At 42.4% G+C, this 22,048-nt stretch overlaps 1 protein-coding gene across 1 annotated transcript in view; it reads left to right on the top strand.

The window, feature by feature from the left end:
* The first annotated feature begins 783 nt into the window (after positions 1 to 783).
* Positions 784 to 22,048, top strand: part of LOC146808751 (cell adhesion molecule CEACAM5-like) — a 460,313-nt gene continuing 439,048 nt past the window's right edge. Inside the window, exons 1-2 of the mRNA XM_085614788.1 lie at positions 784 to 901; positions 1,593 to 1,928. Of these exons, the coding sequence (XP_085470914.1) occupies positions 784 to 901; positions 1,593 to 1,928 (454 nt within the window). The remainder of the gene's footprint in view (positions 902 to 1,592; positions 1,929 to 22,048) is intronic.

Raw genomic sequence — 22,048 nt, 5'->3', positions numbered from 1 at the left:
GGGTCCAGCCTGCGGTCAGTGTACTGGTCTCTGTGATGGATTCATAGGGGCTCAGTTTTAGAGACAGCGGCTCCAGACTGCGGTCAGTGTACTGGTCTCTGTGATGGAGTCACTGCGGCTCAGTTTTAGAGATAGCTGCCCCAGCCTGTGGTCAGTGTACAGGTCTCTGGGATGGAGTCACTGGGGCTCAGTTTTAGAGATAGCGGCCCAGCCTGCGGTCAGTGTACAGGTCTGTCAGTGATGTCGTCACTGGGGCTCAGACCTGCTGCCCAAATGTGGAACCTGTACTTGTAATGGCAGCAGACTTCTGGCCTTGTGCTGTTATTTGGGGCCCTCTCTTGTAGTTTCCTGCTGCTGGAGTGTTTTAATTACAGTGGGTTCCACCCTGTTATTGACACTGACTGTAGGTTTGTATTAAAGAGTGAGAGGAACATTTGTTGGTATCGCTATTATGAGCAGGGCAGCGGGACGGTGTTCAGGGTGGGGGTGAGCAGTAATAGGAGGTGCAACAGGTGGCAATGGCTACAATACTTCCTGTAACACACCTAACAACCACTATAGCTGCCTAGAACTAGTTGCTGTGTTGATGGGAAGTGTAGAGATGTGGTCACTGCTCCAGGGCATGACCTGGATCCTCTCTTACTTTCACAGCCCAACCTAGGAGAGATGTCAGACTCAGCGCCCTCTAGCGTCCCCGCTCCATTGTTACACCTTCACATGAGTCCTAGAGACCCAAGACTGACACGTCACTTGAGGGTGGCAGGGTTAGGCAGCTTGTCATCCATGCCCCCTGCAAGGGCAGCAGAGAGCCACAAGTTGTCTCACTTTGCACCACACTGCTGTTACAGGACAGGTTCAGACAAAACCTCAGAGACCCCGACAAGCTCCTTGGTGTCACTACGTAAATCTGGTGGACTGTGAGTGGTGTCCAGCAACCCTCGGTCACAGGAAATGTCCAGCGCCTCAGATCCTAGAAGCCAAACCAGGACCAGCGTGGCATCTCCTAGAGACATAGCGCTTTGCCACCACTCAGCGAACCACCACCGCGAGCCTGACCGGCAAATAGAGCTGCGTCACATCACCACCACCCGACACAGCATTCATGGCCCTCAGAACCCATCCAGACACTCAACAAGGGCAGAGCATGGTCCATTGGAAAGGCTCCCCCTATTGGTAACACAGATCAATAGGGTGATTGGTATTTATGCTACCAGAATAACAACTTTACTTCTTTTTTTAAAAATATCGGTCTGATGACTCTGTTTTACCTTCTTACAACTTCATGTGTTTCAAGGGATCTGGAGGCATTTTGGGTTGGACTGACACTACTACTTAGCGCCTAAACCCTTATCCTGTGGCACTAATTAACTACTAAAAAGTCAGGGTTATCCCTACAACCGCCTCCCTCAGAATGTAGGTGTCTCCTACTCCCTTGGCCCCTCCCCTCCTACTATTTGTGTGCATCCTCTGGACGAATCACACTCCCTGCAAAACCTAGGCTCCATAGTAGAAAAGCAAGACTGATGTCTGTGGTTGAGTGTGTTTACCAGTTTAAATTTGTTTTAACCCCTAGTTTCACCTCTTCCTTTCAGTCTGTCTCGGTGTCTGGACTCAGTCGGCAGCTTCAGAAGTGATTAATGCCCGAGTGGGAGAGACGGCCACCCTCACTGTCCCGGTCATTGTGAATATACTGACGTCTGCCTGGTACAGAGGGACAATAGTGCACAATGCACAGCTGATTTGCAACCAAAACAATGTATCATCACTACAACTCAGTACACCCCAATACACGGGTCGGGAGACTTGTCACACAAACGGATCTTTGGTGATCAGAGACCTGCTGACGAACTACACCGGAAATTACACAGTGAATGTGACACCGCGCGGTAAATCCCCGCAAACAGCCACTAGACAGCTGAGGGTCTATGGTAAGTGCCCGACCTCTGGCTGGAAGTCGATGTTTCTTGTTCCTCTGGGGGAGGACTGTATGTGACATTTTGTCTTTGTTTATCCAGGCATGTTCCATAAAGTGGTTAGCTTGAAGTGGTCCATTTGATCATTGACATGTACATGACCATATGACATGATGACATTGTGCACATGGATGGCAGCCCTTCCCTGTCAGTAGGGACCAGGTTTAACTTCCAAAGCCATAAGACGCATAGTAAGACGCACAGATATGTATATAACATCTTCTAGTGTTTCTTTATATGTTATTAATGTTGTAGGTTCTCAGTGCTGACGGAAATCTCATAACCGTTTAAACGCATCGCGTCAGGGGTGTGTAACAGAACACGTGTAAAACACATGTACATGAACGATGACAGAGTTACACAATTAGCTTCCTGAAGGATATACCATTAGCTCTGATGAGGGGGGGGGGGGGCACTCACATAATGCAGTCTATTTGACCATTACTTGTATTTCTTTTTTAAGTAGAGTACAATTGAATGCTAATGTATTTGCTTACAATTCATTGAATGTACCTTTTTTTCTAACTATTAGTTTGACCCATTGTATACACGCATAAATACTGGAGAGAAAATAATGTTTTGAAGTTGCTGTAAGGGAGGACAAGAGCTGGTATTTTCATGCCAATATACGTTAACACAATTAATAATAATTATAAAATACAGCACGTTTCCCCATGGAAACCAACAAGAAAACGCCATGAAAGAATGTTAATTGTATCTACTCCACACTATTCCTAAAATTGGCATTAAAACAAATATGGCCTCTGCATGGTAAGGGACGTGCGCCCCTGCCCTGAGTGATCCACCTGTGCTGATGTCTGGATCCCTAGTGCTGATTTTTAGCCATAGACAAACACGGATCAGGCGTGTGCACCATGACATAGGCCTGCCAATGGATTGTGGTCGTGTTGGACTGAGAGGCGCACCCAAAGCGCTACCCTCATAGTTGTGGAAGGCCACTGCCTTCATCAGGAGTTAAGAAACACACGCACAGTGGTGGCAGCATACCAAGTAGTGATCAGTAGGAGTGCACATGACCTTCTTAGTTTGAAGCCTAACATAGCTGTGTGGTTCCAGAAAGTCTTCCTAGGCACATTCTGAAAGCTTCCCTGAGATTTCATTCTCTCCATCGCTTACCATTGGCTTTGTGGTTTGTAAACTCACATTTGCTTGCTTTCTGTTTGCTGGCTTGATTTGTTTTAGGCTATCCAGCTTGAGTTAGTCCATCTGGTGGAACATAGCCTGTTTGCTGCATTCTTCCACAAGTGCTTGCTTTCTGTAAACAGGCCTATACATTTTGGGCCATATTTATGACCCACTTTGCATCGCTCATGCATCAAATAATGGGGTGCAAGAGTGACGCAAACCTTGAGTCAAATGTTTGAAGCCACACAAAGCCACTGTGTGTTGATCCAAAAATCTGGATTAAAACAGTGCAAATTGCGGTGTTGTGTTACTTTGCCCTGGAAAGGCATTCCATGGGTTTTCCAATGCAACTCCCATGGTTTTTGAGGCATTCCCTTGTAAACCTGAAAATGCACCAGAAATCTTACACCTTCCCAGGGGAGGTGTAGCGAGAAGAAATCTCTATTTCTACTTGTTTCTTCCTCTTTCCATGCGTGCTGCATTCTGCAGCACAACTGGAAAGGGGAATATGCCTCCCAGGATTGTTTTTGTGCTGGAAGATGCCCCTTTGCCGCACATCAACAATCCTGCATGTAACACAGTCACTGTGCCTGCGTTGGCACAAGGCAGCCAAAAAGGCGCTAGCGTAGGGGAAAGGAGAGGAATGCACTGTACTCTTTTAAATACGGCATATTCCTGCCCTTTCCCTGTTACGCAGCACAGCGCAAAAAGGTAACTTGCCACGCTTCATTGCGTGACAATGTCATAAATATGCCCATTTGTTCTTATTTTGTCCCATTTGCTGTTCATTCAAAGACAGAGGTCAAATGTCAAACTCTGTTATCTGAGGGAGCTTGGTGCTTACTTTTCTTTCTCAGACTTCAAATTGAGAGGATTTGTGTGACAAGCTTGGTGAGTATGAGAAAGGAAAGCTTTCTTCTGGTGTGCAAAACATTTAAATGTCTGTTAATGAACTGTGCAGATATTTCAAAAAACAAATTCGGAAGGCACAAATCGAGCACATTTTGTGTAATTCTGAAGAGTAGTGGAAACAAATATTTTCCTACGATCAAAAATCAACACACTAGGTAATGCTATTTCCACACAATATCCTGTGTGGTTTTATCAGTAAAACTGTGCAAATGTGATGGTCATTTCATTTGAAAATGTGTTGTCTGTAATGACAGTGCGTTACCTCACCATGCATACTCAACATTATGCCATTCCACTCTAAGACATTCTACTCCACTCCAATCTACCACACTTCACTCTATGGCACTCCACTCTACAGCACTCTACGCCATTATACTCTAGGGCATGACAAGCCACTCTACAACACTCCTTGACACTCCACTCTACGATTTTTCACAAAACACTTTACTACACTCTATGCCACTCCATGCTGGCCCCCTCTATGACACTTTACTCCACTCTACTCCACACCACTCCACTCTGCGAATACTTTACTCCACTCTTCGCTAGTTCACTCTACGTCACTCTACTCTATGCCACTCTACTCTACGCCACTCTTCTATAGAGCACCCTACTCCACTCTACTCCACTCTATGCCACTCCACTCTACGCCACTCCACTCTATGCCTCTTTACTCTGTGCCACTTTACTCTTCACTATGACCCTTCACTCTATAACCCTCCACTCTCCAACCCACCACTCCAAGACTCTCCATTCCCATATATGACACTCCAATTCAAGCCACTTTATGCCACTCTATGACCCTCCAATCTAAGACCCTCCACTCTGTGCCACTCTATGCCACTCCAAGCCACTCTACTCTAAGCCACTCTACACAAGTCCCTCTTTGCCACTCCACACCATTTTACTCCACCCTACGATACTAGACTCTGACACTCCACTCTACTCTATGCCACTCCACTGTACGACACTCTGCTCCACTGTATGCCACTTCATTGTATGACAAGCTTTTCCACTCTACTTCACTACTTCACGTTATGCCACTTCACTGCACGCCACTATATGTCTTCTACTCTACGCCCCTCCACTCTGCATCCCTCCCAGACACTTTATTCCACTCTACACCACTGCACTCTATGACATTTACTCCACTCCATACCACTTCACTCTCAGCTACTCCACTCGATGACACTCAGCTCTACAGCACTCTATTCCACTCCACTCTACGACACTTTACTCCACTCCATACCACTTCACTTTCAGCAACTCCACTCGATGACACTCAACTCTACGGCACTCTACTACTCCACTCTATAACACTCTACTTCATTCTGTACCATTCTTATCACACGCTACACCATTCCACTGTATGACACTGTACTCCACTCAACTCCCACTACACCACTGTACTCCATTCGATGCCAATCCACTCTACACTATAGACACACTGCTCCACTCTACTCCAATCCTCCACTGTACACCCCTCCACTGCACACCACTCCACTCCACGACACTCTGCTCCACTCTAATCTACTCCACGACACTCCACTCTTCGACACTCCACTCTACACCACTCTGCTCTATGCCATTAACACTTAGCCATGCTGAACAGCAGCCACGCTGATGTACAATATGGCTAAAACACATTGGTAAAGCCAAGAGCTTTTGCATGGGAAAGACCTATTAACTCTGCAAATGCTTGTTACCCTGTGTCACTGGAATTAGGCCTACAAGCTCACTCACATTTTCAAAGTTCCTCTGCTATGTACTTATCTCATCCTTGGCCTACATCTGGTAGCTGTTAAGTGCTGTATAATGCAGGAGTATGTATGAGTGCCTGGTAAGGTTACAGTACAGGGATAGAGCAGTACTGGTTAGTGCATTCACTGAGTGTATGTATGCAAATAATACATTATATGAGAGATGCAGTGTGTGTGCAATGAAAGCATGTGCTGGGCGTATGTGTGCTTCCGAGAAGTGCAATACATGAGGGTGAAGTGTAGTACACCACGCACATGCTGAGTGTGTGTGCTGACAGTATGTGTTTGCAAATAGCACACCATGGTATAATACTGAGAGGCTACAGTACTAAACGGTGCACATAGATTGAAGTGTGTGCTGAAAGTATGTGTCTGTGGTAGTACAGTACATGGAGGTAACAGTGCTGGACAGTATGTGTGTTGTGAATGTACACTGAGTGCAAGCGTGCCTGCAATGATACATTAAATGGAGGACCCCAGGTTCCATTTTGGCAATCCCAGTCCTGCATGCTGAAGACATGAGAAGAAGCTGAATCCTCTTTAACAGATTTGTGTATTGCTGCATTCCTGACACGTCACAAGCATGCTCTTTGATTCATTGATGGATCACTAAGAAGGGGGTGGACACATCTCAGGAAGGAGATGGGGCTGATAAGGGCATCACAAAGAGTTGGGCTGGAAGACCGGGATTAACATTTCGATACACAAATCACTGTGGCTCCCATCCAGTTGTGAAGTCTAGTCACTCCAATGGCCTGTGTTGTGGCACTATAAGCTCAGAGTCTCTCCTGCTGGGACAGACAGCGTTTCAAGAGGAAGAAGAGAGAGAAAAGTGTATATTTCAAAAGAAGCAGAACTCCAACATTAAGCTTCACTGACCCAGACCCTAAATGACAATTGGTGTCTTGAAATGCACTTTAAGTAGGAAAGACTTCAAACTTTGTCATCTGCCAAGCAGCCAGATGGGCTGTGTGCGAAGGGGGAGATATCCAAGGCTTCTGCTTGTGACCGGGGCTGGGGGCATGGCTTGCAAGTCTCCCTGCTGGGTGAGGGAACTCCACTCAGGGAAACCAAGACCACCTGCCCTGGAGCGCCATCACCAACAAGCTTACCAAGACCAGGGTGCCCTGCTGAAAGGACTCCCTGTTCTAGGTGTGAGGATACAGCTGGTCACAGATCGGCTCATTGCTTGTGTGCAGGATTGATTCAGCAACCCCCATATGCCAGGAGAGGGCTGCCATGACCTGAGCTGCACATTTTGTGCTGTACGGGGAGCCCCACACTCATGCTACCTCATTGAGGTGACCCCATGTGCCAGAGGAGACCACAGTTGGAGTAATTGTGTGAGCAGTGCACCAGGACTCATGGACACCTTTGCGGCAACCCTGTATGCCAGGCGGGGCAAGCATGATGTGAGCAATTGCTCATGAGGAGTCTGCAATGTCTTCTTAGGTATGACGGCAATCCTGTATGCCATGAGGGGCCACCATGGTGTGGGTGATTGCAGCGAAGGAGTTTGCAGTGTGTCCTTCGGTATCACCGCAACCTTATCTCCCTACAGTCTCCGCAGAGCAAGAATCATGACATGAGTGTTTATTTTCCTTAGAGTGCATGTATGGTGAATGAACTTCTCTTCATGTTCCAAATGAATCTAGTACTCAAGGTCTTTTCCGCTGTGGTTCTGATGTGCCTGGGAGAATATATGGGTGTATGCGTCAATGTTTCATATTGCGGCGTGGATCTCTGCACAGCAGCCGAGCAGATGGGCGTTATACATCTAGGGGTCGCCAGGGGAAGCAGCTGCGCACCCATGCTTGCCCTTTGCCACCCCTGGCACTGCATTTGTGACCCCTGGACTCAGAAGTGGCAAAATCAGTGCTAAGAACACTGGGCAGAGTGCAGTTTTAGTCATTGGGAATCCCTCTAATTGTTGACTCCCCATTTTTAAAGGACACTATTAGTGAATAACTCATTATTGAGTATTAGTGGTATTAGTGTAGTAAAAAAGCTGGGCCCAGGAGCTGGAACCAGACTATGACATGTTGTTTTCTAAATGTTCTTTGGGAAGAACATCCTTGGACCCTCCAAGGTCTGCTTCACTCGCTTCACTCGTTCGCTACGAACCAGTGCACGTGTTACTCTCCACCACTTTCAAAGATCATGTCAGCACCCCAATATAGGTGTTACCTAAAATAGACATTTGTATGTGTTGTGAATTAATAATAATCTTTCAGCTATGGTGGAATTCAGCAATGCCAGTTATGGTGGTGTCATCAAGGTTAAGATCATATGACATCACGTTCTGCTAAGATTCAGGGTCAGAGGTTACATGATGTCACTTTCTGCGATGTCCCTAAGGTCAAAGGGTGTGTGATGCCACTTTCGCTACCCCAGGCATTTTGGTATATTAACATCGGAGAAGGGTTAAATCTGACTCAATGGGAGGTCGCTTTTTGGAAAGTAAAATGTGTCCTGCTTTAGAAAATTACTGGGACAGTATAACTGTTCCTATGGACAGAAAGTTGTTTTTCCAATTAAGATCTGGTTCCCTCCCGTTGAGAGATCTAACAGGCAGGTGGAAGAGTTTGAACACCCAGTGCTGCCCAGCATGCGGCGCAACTAAGGAAAGTGTGGGACACTTCCTATTTGCTTGTAAGGCTTATGCCTCCCCAAGAAGGGTCTGGTTAACCCCTATCTGCAAGAACCTTGGGACATCCAGTGCGGCTGAGGCACAGAGAATTATTTGCACTACTTCTGAGGAGCCTATTGTTATGGGAATAGCAAAGTACCTGGGGTGGGCTTGGTCCATTAGACGGAGAGCCCTTTCTGTTTCTCCTAATGTTTCTTGATTATGTTTTATTTGTATAATGTTTTGTTTTACAATGATTAAGCTTGCGCAACTGTTTTAATGTATTGAATGAAATGCCCTGATTAAGTGTGATGTTTTTATAATATGCATGTTGTGCTTTTATGAGTTTATAACTCGAATAAAGCCTTCTACTACTACTATATTAACATCCATGAACCTGCCTGCTGGACGTTTACTTAAAAGTGGGTTAGTGGTATGTATTTAACAATTACGTTCCCTGCTCTTTTTGCCTAAGCTGTGTTATCTCTAATCATGCCCCTGTGAATTTGCAGTCTTTGTTTATTAACTATGCTGAATTTGTGTATAAAAAACACTGGCTATGGGCACGATCTAGAGACCCTTCCTTTTCTGTTGGTTTCCTTTGTAATTCTGACAGTTATGGTGAGATGACTTTCCATTTCTTCCAGAGATACTGTTTGTTTCTCTTATAACTTTCTCTCCATTCGGAACTTAGAATAATTCGAATTTCTGACTATGTTCCTTGCTATTGAGCCTTGATGGCATTTAACATTTATTTAGGACTGTTTTTTGTAAAATATGTTTGAACATTTGCCTGATTTGATCTCGGTTATTGAGCGGTGCCAATTACTTATTTGATCACTCTGCTAAAGAACTCTTGGGCCTGATGTGGAGGAGGCTGTTCAAATCTGAAGATCAAGGGAAGAACCAGAACAGCTAAAGGTAAACTTGGGTTGGTTTGAATTTTAGGGTGTGCTGGAGCAGAGTTTTCTGTTAGAAAATTCTGGGGCTTTTGAAGCTCTGGCATGTCTATGCGTCATATTAATTAATTAATAATTAACAACTAATTATTTGTCTTGTGCAAGTGAGTCTCATTAACCAACCTGTTTGTCTTAACATAAGAGAAGGATACACAAGGGTCAGCCTGTGTGTGCTGTTTTTGTATTGACAAATAACGTGCAAGTTTTTCATGTTTAAATGTTGCTGTGTGCTATTTATTTTAAGCACAAAACGCTGTCTGAATTAATGCTCTGTATGTCGCAAAGCTAGATAAATGCATACACATAAGGGTATTAGTGGGGTTAACACTGTCTAATCATTATGATGTAGTAATCTTTATTTTGTCTCTTTAATTAAAGATGGTCTATTGTGGCCTATGGAGGCCTTTATGAAAATAACTGAGAATAATTTGAAGCCTGGCTGAGCTGTGGTGCAGGCAAAATCTTTGGTGTATCAAGGGAGACCCCTGCTGGAGTTCAGTTAACAGAAAACTGACGGTAGTCCTTATATGGAAGCTTCCGGGAGGACATCAGCAAGTTTGGAGGATCTCCAAAAGAAATGTTTGTCCTTGGTGAACAATGGAGCCTCAGAAAGAACTCTGTGCAAAGGCTGATTTGCCGAGGGAAGTGTACTTTAAATGTTTCAAAACTTGATTCCTTTTCCGAGGATTGCGTATTAAGACTTTTCTTGAGCGGAGATTTCAGGATGTTGCAGAGTTACATCCCTTCCTTCTTGTTCTGCTCTGTGATACAATTAATTCATGTGGGTTTTCATTGTATTTTGCAATATAAAAATGTTAGCTTAGGGAGGGCTCTCCCCACTCTTTCTTTCGTCGCCTTGCTGCGTGAACTTGTGTTGCTGAGGACCAATGCTGTGGACTGTCCTGGGTGGGAGACTTTGCCAAGTGACTGGTCCTGACCCGTTCTGACACTAGTTAGAATAGGTAACTATGAGAAATGAATTATTCTGATTTTATTCTGACTAATTTTAGATAAAGCAATATAACTTTTAAACATGGTGTTGGTTGTTTCTTTCCTTGTCATTTATTGAGTATATTTTTGATTATTGTTTATAGATTGTTTACATTATGTTAGGCAACCACTATAATCAGGTCCTATCGCCTAGATATAGATGCAGGGTGCTTTAGGAGTTTTCTTCCCACAGGTTTATTGCTGGTAGAGTATTGGAGCGTATGTTAGTGAAATGGGCCCTAGTGTATGATGAATGCATGTGCGTGTAACTGTGAAGATTACTCTATCTGTAGTGGTGGGCATATTTTAGATACCCTGATCTGTAACAATTTCTCTGGTAGCAGAGGTGTGATGGTTGTAGATGGTTGTCTTGATCTGATAAGATAAGATTGCTTGTAAATTAGCTTATTGATTATTGATTTATTTTGATGTTGTTGATATATGTACTAATACTATATGTTGGAGTTGTCATGTTGAGTTATATGTAGTGCTTCTGGAATTTGGAAGCTGGAAACAGTTCCGTAGTAGGGCAGAGGAAGGTGTATATGCTGCTCTAGGGAAAGGCGGGATTGTAAGGAACTACGTGTGACAATAGAAGTTGCGCGTTCACATTGTCTGGGTTCGGAATCAGTGACATTGTATGTTACTATTAGAAAACATTTCTGGTATATAAGGAGTGTGTATCGTAGTGAAGGTTATCTGTGAAACTCTGGTCTTAAGTCCCAGGGATCCGTAGGGATTGCCGTTAAAGCTTATTGCGGGAGGAGTAATAGGTATTCTCTGAGCTTGTTTGAGAACTGGGCAAGGTTGCTTAGTTAATGTATGTTATAATTCTGTAGTGGGACAGATTGTGCGCTGTTCTCGGGAAGCAGGATTCTGTGTGTATGTACTATATTTTTCTTGTATGAATGTGCGTGAATGCATATACATTTATTGATTGTAAGACTCTTTGGATACGTCCTAGAGGAAACAGTTATGAGATGTATGAAAAGTTGTTGACTCTTGAGAAATAGACTCTCTTTACTATTCTGTGGTTAGCGAAGCAGACAATGGAAATGTTTTTAATGTGGTGACTAACAGATTTTGTAGAAATTTTGACACACGAAGTCTACTGAGAGTTTTTGTGAAGGAGGGGTAGACAAGTGACAGAGACAGGAGACAGAGACTGCAGCAGCTGCTGACGTCAGAAGGTCCACGCTCTGATTGGATAGTGACTCAGAATAGTGCTCGCAATAGGATTGGTGTGTTGGTGTGAGCCGCGCAAAGATTGGTAGAACTGTTTAGTGACGCAGACACTCCAGGATTGGTAATACGGAAAGAATAGAGAGTTTGATAAGCGCTTACTAAGATGTATTACCAAGAAGAGGAAAAGGAAAAAACCCTCTTTGGAAAGTTTAAGAAGTGGTTTAGCAAGGATAAAGAGGTTAAGACAAGAGAGGGTGAGTTGCTTTCTTCAGTGAAAACACCTGCATCTTTCAGTCATGAAGAAAAGGTTCCTGAGTCAGATGGAGAATATGAGGAGGATGAGGTCTTGATTTACAAGAGACCATATAGATCAGAACTAGATGAGAGTACACCAGTTGTTTCTCCGATAAGAGATACAGTCTGTATCATTGGAAAAGAAAAAGTGACACCTGAATCAAGAGGTAGTAATTCTTTCAGGGATAAAGAGAATCGAGGTAGTGAGGAAAATGCCAGACAATTAAAATTAGCAAGGACGACAACAGAACTGACTGAGAAAATTAGGGACTTAACAAAGAATCTAGAAGCTGTTACGGTCCCTGTAACTATAGGTCCGGTAATTCCAGTGTTTGATAAACAGAGGACAGGTGAGAATGGACTGGAAGTTCCATATATTGCAAATGATTTGACAAATTCAGTTGGTCCTTCAGGAGATTTAGATAAAAGAACAGGGAGAAGTGACCTGAGACAAACCAGACATGACACATGTAGTGAACTATTGGATGTTAGTGAACCAAATTGTTCAGGGATGCCGATTTTAGAACTGCAGGAAAAAGTGGTACCAGTGAGAAAAACTGCTGAAATAACAGTAGACGACTTGAGGGTTCTTCAGAAAAAAGATAAAGATTCACAAGTTATTGATGTGGTTAAGTTACGTATAGAATTAGAAGAGCTTGTGACAGGAACAGTTTCAACAGAAATCCTGAAAAGTCATCATGATGGTGAATTAATGTTTATGTGTAAGAACATAACATGGAGGGCAGGAAATACACATGACAGGCTGAGAGCAATAGCAAATGAGCAAGGAGTTGACATTGATAGAATAAAGACTTTACAGAAAACGTACAGGATGGATTTCACAGAGAAGGACATGGAGAGTTTGAATGCTACTGGTAGAACAAGACAGATTAAGAAAATGATAGCACTATTGCGAAGATGGGGTGATGTAGAAAAGTGGAAGGATAGGTGGTATAAGAAAAGAAAGGAATCTGAAGATAGAACAACTTACTCAGCGTTTCCAGTGAGAGAAAAAGAGAAAATGAATGTGAATCCAGCGACACTTTTGCCGGATATTGAAAATGTGGGTATAAAGATGGAAGATGATCATGATTGTTTGGATGTGCTTGAGTATTGTACAAAACCGAGACCAGACATAAGGGATATTCCCTTACTTGAGAATGATTATGTGTTGTTTGTGGATGGATCATGCCTGAGAAATGATAATGGTGTGCTATGTGCAGCATATGCAGTGTGAAAAGTTTCAGAGGTTGTGGAAGCATCACCATTGAAAGGAGTGAAATCTGTGCAAGTTGCTGAATTGGTGGCATTGACAAAAGCTTGTGAGATTGGGAAAGATTTGAGAACAACAATATTGACTAATAGTCAGTATGGATTTGGAGTGGTGCATGATGTTGGCCAACTTTGGCTACAAAGAGGTTTCTTGACATCGGGTGGAACTCCAATAAAGAATGCTGAGCTGATTGGAAAATTGCTTGAGGCGATACAGCTGCCTAAGGAGTTAGCAGTTGTAAAATATGCAACACATGTTATAGGGGAGGATTTTATCACTGTTGGCAATAGGTATGCTAACGATGTGGCGCAATATTGCGCGAAGATGAATCTGTCAATTAACAGGGAAAGAGAGAAGGAGGAAATGTCTTTTCTTTCTGTGATGTTTACTAATGTCCTAGAAATGTGGGATGAAGTGAAGCAGTTACAAGATGAGGCAGGAGAAGAAGAGAAACAAGATTGGGTTAAGGCAGGATGTGCTCCAAGAGAAACAGACTATGTTTGGGTCTACAGAGATGGCAGACCAGTGATGCCAAACTCAATTTTGTCGTCAATGGCAAGAATGTATCATGGCCAGGGACATCTGGGGAGGGACGCAATGGTTAGGTCCTTTAAACGAATCTGGTACAATGCAAAATTCAGGACAATTGCAGAGAGCATCTGTCAAAGGTGTTTAATTTGTCAGCAATTTAACACTGGGAAAAAGACAGTGGTGAATCTAGGGACAATAGGCAGAGAAGGAGGTCCTTTTACAAGAATGCGAATTGATTTCATTGAAATGCCCCAGGTGAACAGACTAAGGTATGTCCTTGTGATAGTCTGTTTGTTTTCAAGGTGGGTGGAGGCCTACCCGACAAGGAGAAATGATGAATTAACAGTGGCAAAATTACTGTTGAGGGAGTTGATTCCTAGGTTTGGGTTTCCAGTCACAGTTGAATCTGACAGAGGTAGACACTTTCAAAATGAACTCATTGGTTTAATTTGTGAAGCATTAAAAGTACAGCAGAAGCTACATTGTACATACCGACCAGAGGCTTCTGGTGTGGTTGAGCAGATTAATGGCACAATCAAGAACAGAATTGGGAAAATGTGCTTAGCCACTGGCATGAAATGGCCAGACGTTCTGCCTCTAGTCTTGATGACTATGAGATCTACTCCAGATAGAACTACAGGTTTGAGTCCGCATGAAATCATTATGGGACGTGCAATGCGACATGCATTCGTACCTGTGAATAAATTGATGACAATAACTGATGACATGATTTTGGATTACTGTAAAGGCCTGGCTGATGCAGTTCATTCTGTGTTTCACCGGGTTGGAGAAGAAGCTACCACACTTGAGAAGAAGCAAGCCCATGATCTAAGTCCAGGAGACTGGGTGAGGATTAAGGTGCACAGAAGAAGAAATTGCTTGATTCCAAGGTGGGGAAGGCCGAGACAAGTTATTCTGACTACAACGACTGCAGTAAAGTGTGCTGGAGTGAGACACTGGGTACATGCAAGTCAAACTCTGAGAATTCCAAGCCCGAGAGAGGGAACTGGTGAAGAGTATTATGAAGAGTCAGATTCCAGTGATGGTGAAGATCCTGAAGATACAGAATCAGTGAGAAAAGAAGCGGAGAGAGCTTCAAGAGATTCACTGCGAGTATCAGAAGGAAGATCAGATTCTGATTCTGTGAAAGAGCCTGAAGTTTCGAGTAGCAGTGGAGGAAAAAGAAAAGAAAAGAGAAAACACATAGAAACTACTCCTGAATCAGAAGAGGAGGAGATTGAAGAACCACTTGAGATTATTCTTGAAGAAACAGGGTCAGAAGAAGATAGAGAGGGACAGATTGCGGAAGACCCCCGAGGAGGTGTAGGGAACATTGATGAGGAGCTAGGTAAAGGGATAAGTAGACAGCAAGAAGATTGCGTGTCGGAGACCCGAGGAGGGACAGAAATAGGGAAGTCTCAAATAGTGGTGAAAAAATCTGTGAAAGAAAAGAAAACTGCTAAGAAACGGAAGCAAAGGGCAATTGAAACAGAATCGGATGATGAGAATGATCAAACAGAAGGTCGAGTTCTGAGAAAGAGAATTTCGATTGGAGAGAAGAGTGTCAAAGAAGTGAAGCCGAAAAAGGTTGTGAAAGGAGATCGTTGGCCTAACAACAGAGTGAAAAGACTGAGATACAGGATAATAAGAGCAAATACATCGGAAGCTGAACAAGTGAATGAAGTATCCAGTCAAACTTCAAAGGCTGAAGAAGAAGAATCAAAGAAAACAAAAGAACCAGTAGAAATAAAAAGAGTTAAAAGACCCAACCAAAAGTACAGATCACCGGAATGGTCTTATGTGACACTGTCTGAAGAAGGAAAAGAAGAAACAGTGACTCAAGATAATCCGGAAGTGGTCTTGAGAGAAGTGGTTGAGGAAGATACTGGTGAAATCCTGAAAGTACTCTTGTTTGACATTGGAGAAGAGTCAGATACTGAGGATTTGAAAGTTGGAGATCTGATACAATTTGATGTTGAAGAAATTGGAGTGAAAAATGATGAGTATCCAAACTGAGTGAAAGAAGGATTCACTTGGACTGAGTGAACAGAAAGATCATTTGAAGAAGCTGAAGAGTTTGGAACAAACGTTGGAGATTTGAAAAGTTCTAATTTAGTGGAGTAGTAGAGGTTAAAGCAGAAAATGGCTAACATAGAGAATAATCACAATAGATGTGCCTTCTTTAAAAGGTGGTGCAAGATGTGCTGCTGTTGTACTGGATTATTAATGCTTCTATGGGGTGTTTTAGTTTTATTAGTTACTTTTAAAGTTGAATTCGGGATGGACGAAAACATGACTAATATAGAGAAGAATTCACAAAAAGTAGTTCCAATTAGAAGTGGTAGTTACATACACAAAGATAGGTCAATTAATAATTTTTCTAGTAATGTTTTTTCTAAACTGTTATATGAATATGTGAAAACAATGGAAGTGAGGGATTGCTATGTCTGCATGCAGTTACCTGCATCGGTTTCAGAGGGTGTTACTTATCACCATTTACCAGCTACATATGGTATTTCTTGCAGTATTTTAAGTAGTGTATTTTATTTGTTAGGGAAAATAGATTATAAGATGTCTAACAGAGATAGTATTTTTGGGCACTTGCCAATGAACAAAGAGCTGAATCCAGCTAAAGAAGCTAACACTTTTGGTGAGATTTTTATTGAAGAAAAAGGACTAACATTAGATTACATTTTTAAGAATAATTTAACTTGCAGTTTGAAAGATGAGGAGAAAGCTTTCCTGGATATGGTAGAGGAAAGGAGAGTAAGTAAACATGCAGGAGAAAGCGGGAAAATATGAAATGAGTGAGACAATTTGGGACATTGAGATGGGAAAGGAGTTGAGGAATGGGGTTAGTCCAACTTTAGCTTTGGATACTCCGCAGAAGGGTAAACTATGCATTACCAGAAGGAAATCCCAATATGACACATATTTTGTGGGGACTAGTGAGTGCCATGATACATACTTCGTTGCGACTGGTTGGGGTTTCAGAGGTGGAGAAGATACAATTTTTCCAGGAGTGTACTATGTGTGTGGGAACAAGGCTTATTACAAATTGCCTGACCTTTGTCGTGTATAATTGTTGCTTTACTGATACTGAGATTAGTGTGTGTGTGTTGTAAAAACAGGAGAGGGAAAGAGATTTTGAAAAAGAAAAAGAAAAATAAGAATTTGAGAAATTCGAAAAGAGAACCAGAAGAAATTGATTTAGAAGAATTGAGGGAGAGTGTTTATTTAGAGACTAAGAGAGATGATGAAAGAGAGATTGGTGTTTAATGTTGTGTAAGGGGAAAAGACATTTCTGATTTCTCCTAAAATGGGACTAAAATTTTCACTAATTTTTTTTTTTTGGGTTTATTTGGTGATAAAATCACCAAAGGGGGGATTGCTGGAGCAGAGTTTTCTGTTAGAAAATTCTGGGGCTTTTGAAGCTCTGGCATGTCTATGCGTCATATTAATTAATTAATAATTAACAACTAATTATTTGTCTTGTGCAAGTGAGTCTCATTAACCAACCTGTTTGTCTTAACATAAGAGAAGGATACACAAGGGTCAGCCTGTGTGTGCTGTTTTTGTATTGACAAATAACGTGCAAGTTTTTCATGTTTAAATGTTGCTGTGTGCTATTTATTTTAAGCACAAAACGCTGTCTGAATTAATGCTCTGCATGTCGCAAAGCTAGATAAATGCATACACATAAGGGTATTAGTGGGGTTAACACTGTCTAATCATTATGATGTAGTAATCTTTATTTTGTCTCTTTAATTAAAGATGGTCTATTGTGGCCTATGGAGGCCTTTATGAAAATAACTGAGAATAATTTGAAGCCTGGCTGAGCTGTGGTGCAGGCAAAATCTTTGGTGTATCAAGGGAGACCCCTGCTGGAGTTCAGTTAACAGAAAACTGACGGTAGTCCTTATATGGAAGCTTCCGGGAGGACATCAGCAAGTTTGGAGGATCTCCAAAAGAAATGTTTGTCCTTGGTGAACAATGGAGCCTCAGAAAGAACTCTGTGCAAAGGCTGATTTGCCGAGGGAAGTGTACTTTAAATGTTTCAAAACTTGATTCCTTTTCCGAGGATTGCGTATTAAGACTTTTCTTGAGCGGAGATTTCAGGATGTTGCAGAGTTACATCCCTTCCTTCTTGTTCTGCTCTGTGATACAATTAATTCATGTGGGTTTTCATTGTATTTTGCAATATAAAAATGTTAGCTTAGGGAGGGCTCTCCCCACTCTTTCTTTCGTCGCCTTGCTGCGTGAACTTGTGTTGCTGAGGACCAATGCTGTGGACTGTCCTGGGTGGGAGACTTTGCCAAGTGACTGGTCCTGACCCGTTCTGACACTAGTTAGAATAGGTAACTATGAGAAATGAATTATTCTGATTTTATTCTGACTAATTTTAGATAAAGCAATATAACTTTTAAACATGGTGTTGGTTGTTTCTTTCCTTGTCATTTATTGAGTATATTTTTGATTATTGTTTATAGATTGTTTACATTATGTTAGGCAACCACTATAATCAGGTCCTATCGCCTAGATATAGATGCAGGGTGCTTTAGGAGTTTTCTTCCCACAGGTTTATTGCTGGTAGAGTATTGGAGCGTATGTTAGTGAAATGGGCCCTAGTGTATGATGAATGCATGTGCGTGTAACTGTGAAGATTACTCTATCTGTAGTGGTGGGCATATTTTAGATACCCTGATCTGTAACAGGTGTTTCAATTTTGGGTTTCAGGGTTCTGCTCTCACAATTGCATGAAAAATCATATCCCTTAAGAAGAAGTCACGAGATATAAGCAAAATACTGGTTCAATACAAAGTGTTCAAAAGATAGTTAAATGCTTCATTTAATCCACTCCCTAAAAACGTAGATATGATAAATGTGCACTTTCAGAAATAAATCAAGCTCGTTGCAATTGTGACCCAGAAAGAGGTGCCTTTAACCTCTGTCGGGGAAACATTTGCCCTGCAAATAGCCTGGCATGCAGCTGAAATTCAGCAGCTCCTGCAGACTCAGTTCCCGAGTCATTTTGCTGATTTATCATGAACCATAGTCCATGATTCAAACATACTAAGCATACGCAATGTTTTTAAACCAACGGGATCTGCCCTATAGGCTGTCTCTAAAACAATTTTGTAGGTGCATTTCTTCTTCAGTTTTTTCATTTCAAATCCGTTCGGTGGAATATCAATTATACTTTTTGTACTTTGTTGTTCAATTCATATTTTTTGTCTTGTGACTATTTACAGTCCTCATGAATGCCAACCTGAATGAAAATGGATGGTGCCAGACTAACCACCGACGTCGGAAAGCATGGGCATTCAACTTTGGCGCAGATCTGTTGTACTAGTTAAGCTAGAACTGAAGTCAAGTCAAGTCAAAGAAATTTATTCAGCGCACATATCACCCGGAGGTCTCATGGCGCTAGCGTACAACTCCACTGGAGCTGGAGGTCAGATAAAGGAACGTTGTATATGATCAAATAACTAGGTTTTTAATTCCTTGTGGAATCGCTTGTGATCTGTTACGGAGAGTAACTGAAATGGAAGTTTATTCAACAGAGCAGGTGCAAGAAAAGAAAAAGATCTACTGCCATTCCTGGCGGTGCGAATTTTACTTGGGGTAAGGAGAGATTTGGTGCTTGACCTGTGCATCCTATTTGGCTGGTACCAGGTGAGTGTTTTTGCGAAGTAGGTTGGCCCGTTTTCGTACATGTTCTTGTGCACCAGAAAGAGGATCTTGGAACAGATTTGCTTTCTAATAGGGAGCCAATGGAGCGTATTCAGACTAGGCGCTGAAGGAGACCTCGAAGGGAGGTTTAGAACAAGTCTGGCGGCAGTATTTTGCAAGACTTGAAGCCTAGAGTGGAGCTCTTCGTTGATGGAGGCCAACAGGGCATTTCCATAGTGGATACGACTTATGATTAGTCCCTGGAAAAGTGGTTTCCTCGAATCAGTTGGGTTCCAATGAAACATTTTACGCAGATAGCGCTTTATTCCATAACAGCTGCTGATTATATGGTTTTTATGTTTTTTCATTGACAACTGGTTATCAATCATTACTCCAAGGTTCCGCACCACGGGTTTTGGAGATGGACATGGACCCAAATTCTGGGGCCACCAGTCATTCGACCAAAATTTGTGTGCCCCACCAAAGAGAATGACCTCTGTCTTGCTACCATTAAGCTGAAGATGGTTGGCATGCATCCAGTTATCGATGTGGGTCATGCAGTTTTTAAAACGGATCTTAGTGTTGGTGGGATCAGGGCCTAGGGTGACCGATAGCTGGGTGTCATCAGCGTATGACACCACATTGAAACCGTAGGACCTGATCATTCTGGCCAGAGATCTCACGTAGAGGTTAAAGAGCATGGTACTTAAAATGGAGCCCTGAGGGACTCCCATTTTTAATGGCTGACTGCGGGAGACCAGGGTGCCGATCTGTACAGCGGTAGTTCGGTCAGTTAGATAACTTCTGAGCCAGTCCAGGGCCACACCCCTGACACCCATCTCCCAGAGCTGTTGTTCTAAAATGCAATGGGAGATGTTGAACATTTTCATTTTATAAGTTTCAAGCTCCCTGCTCTCTGGTACATGAACTGTTTAAAGGACATTGTATTGGACCACCCAACAGTAATATTTCTTGACATTTGTGAAATATTTTGACAGATCAGAGTGCATCAAGCATAGTGTAACACAATACAGTTGGCCATCATTAAAGAAGCCATATTTGATAGTGCTCCAATGCCATCGGATGTGTTGCCACCTATCCCTACCCCAGTTAGCATCCGGCCAACAGATTCTTCATTTTCAGGTTTAAAGGTCTTGGCAAAATATTTAAACTTTCTCATACGTCGCCACTTGACTGCCCTTGACACCTTATTCACCTGATGTTTCAGTGTGCTCATTTTTTTAAAGGCTTATGGCTTCCTCATCATCAACTACATCTGGAGAAAATCCAAAAAAACTTCCACTGAAGTTTACAGTTTTTTGGCCTCATTCAATCCAGAAGTATCATCATAATTTTTATGTACCGCCTTATTTGGTGATGCAGGTTTCATAACATCCATATCTTCTCATAAAAACATTAACTTAATGGAGACAATTAGAAGCTCCTGATGCTTGCCCATATAATCATTTTGTTAATTGGCTTTATGCTTTTAATGCCTTTGAAATATTTTTTAATTTTTTGTATCAGGCTGCAATGGTTAAAATAGAAAAAAGATATTAAAGCCTTGCTTTTTTCATGTTTCATTGTGCATAAATATATACATACACAGGCTTTGATTATCTCCCTACGAAAGCAATAAATGCTGGTTTAAAGTCACAGGTGCAATGAAATCCTTACTCAGCAATGGGAGTTTTTGAGGATCACTACCCAGACCAACAATAGTAGTTTCTTCTGGGATGCAGTAAACAACATGCGACTATTTGATCATAGGTTGTCTCACATAAGCTGCCATATAAATAGTGAGACCTGGCTAGCTAACCGCTCACAAATTTATTCTGGATCAAAGGAAAAAGGCACGAGTTATTCGGTGGGTTGGGTGATCAGTCCAGAATATTTAAAATTTTCGCTGCAGGAAGTGACTATGGCTATTTCACAGAGCACTGGGGGTTAAGCCCCACGACGTGATGGGGTACCGATAGATGTAATGAAATCTAATATCACTTCCCGGGCCCCTTTATTAACCAATGTGTAGAACAACTTGACAGAATCTAACATCCCGAGCTATTCGAAAAGCTCAACTATAGCCCCAATTTTAATGAGTTGGACCGCTCTACCCCACGGTGTTACGGACCGATATTGTTAATAGACATTCCTACAAAGATTCTAGCTAGGATCTTATATAACAGAATTAATGACTGGGCAATCCAATAGTAATATCTTACATAATAGCCAATATGGCTTTCGTGCGGGAGTCGGCACAATAGAGCAGAGCATTTGATTGTTTTACCAGAGCAAAGCTCTGGAAATGCCTATTAGAACTGGGGTTAGATTGAAATATTGTTCATATGTTATTAGCCGTGCACAACAACATAAATGCAAGGTTGAGTTTCAGTTAGGGTGGTGAAGTCACAGATAAATTCAAGACCCAGCGGGGAGTAAGTCAAAGGCTGTGTGCTCGTTCCCCCTGCTTTTTATCCTTTCTATTAACAACCTCAGCTTACAACTAACTGGTTGTACGCAGGATGTGCCGAAGGCTAACGGCATTCCTTTCCCCACGTACGTTAAGTTACGCGGACAATGCTGTTTTAATGGCCCAAACCCTAATGGCTCTGCGATGCCTGGGTAATTGCCTTGTGAGTTTTATGGCTAACCTGGATTTGATGACTAACTTTACGAACTCGTACATCATGGCCTGTGGCCTACAAAATGTAAATCTACCTAGC

This window comes from Triturus cristatus, chromosome 7, assembly GCF_964204655.1.
Source record: "Triturus cristatus chromosome 7, aTriCri1.1, whole genome shotgun sequence".
Classification (NCBI taxonomy): domain Eukaryota; kingdom Metazoa; phylum Chordata; class Amphibia; order Caudata; family Salamandridae; genus Triturus; species Triturus cristatus.
The sequence above is the reverse complement of the archived record's forward strand: the minus strand, read 5'-3'. Positions and strand labels throughout refer to the sequence as shown.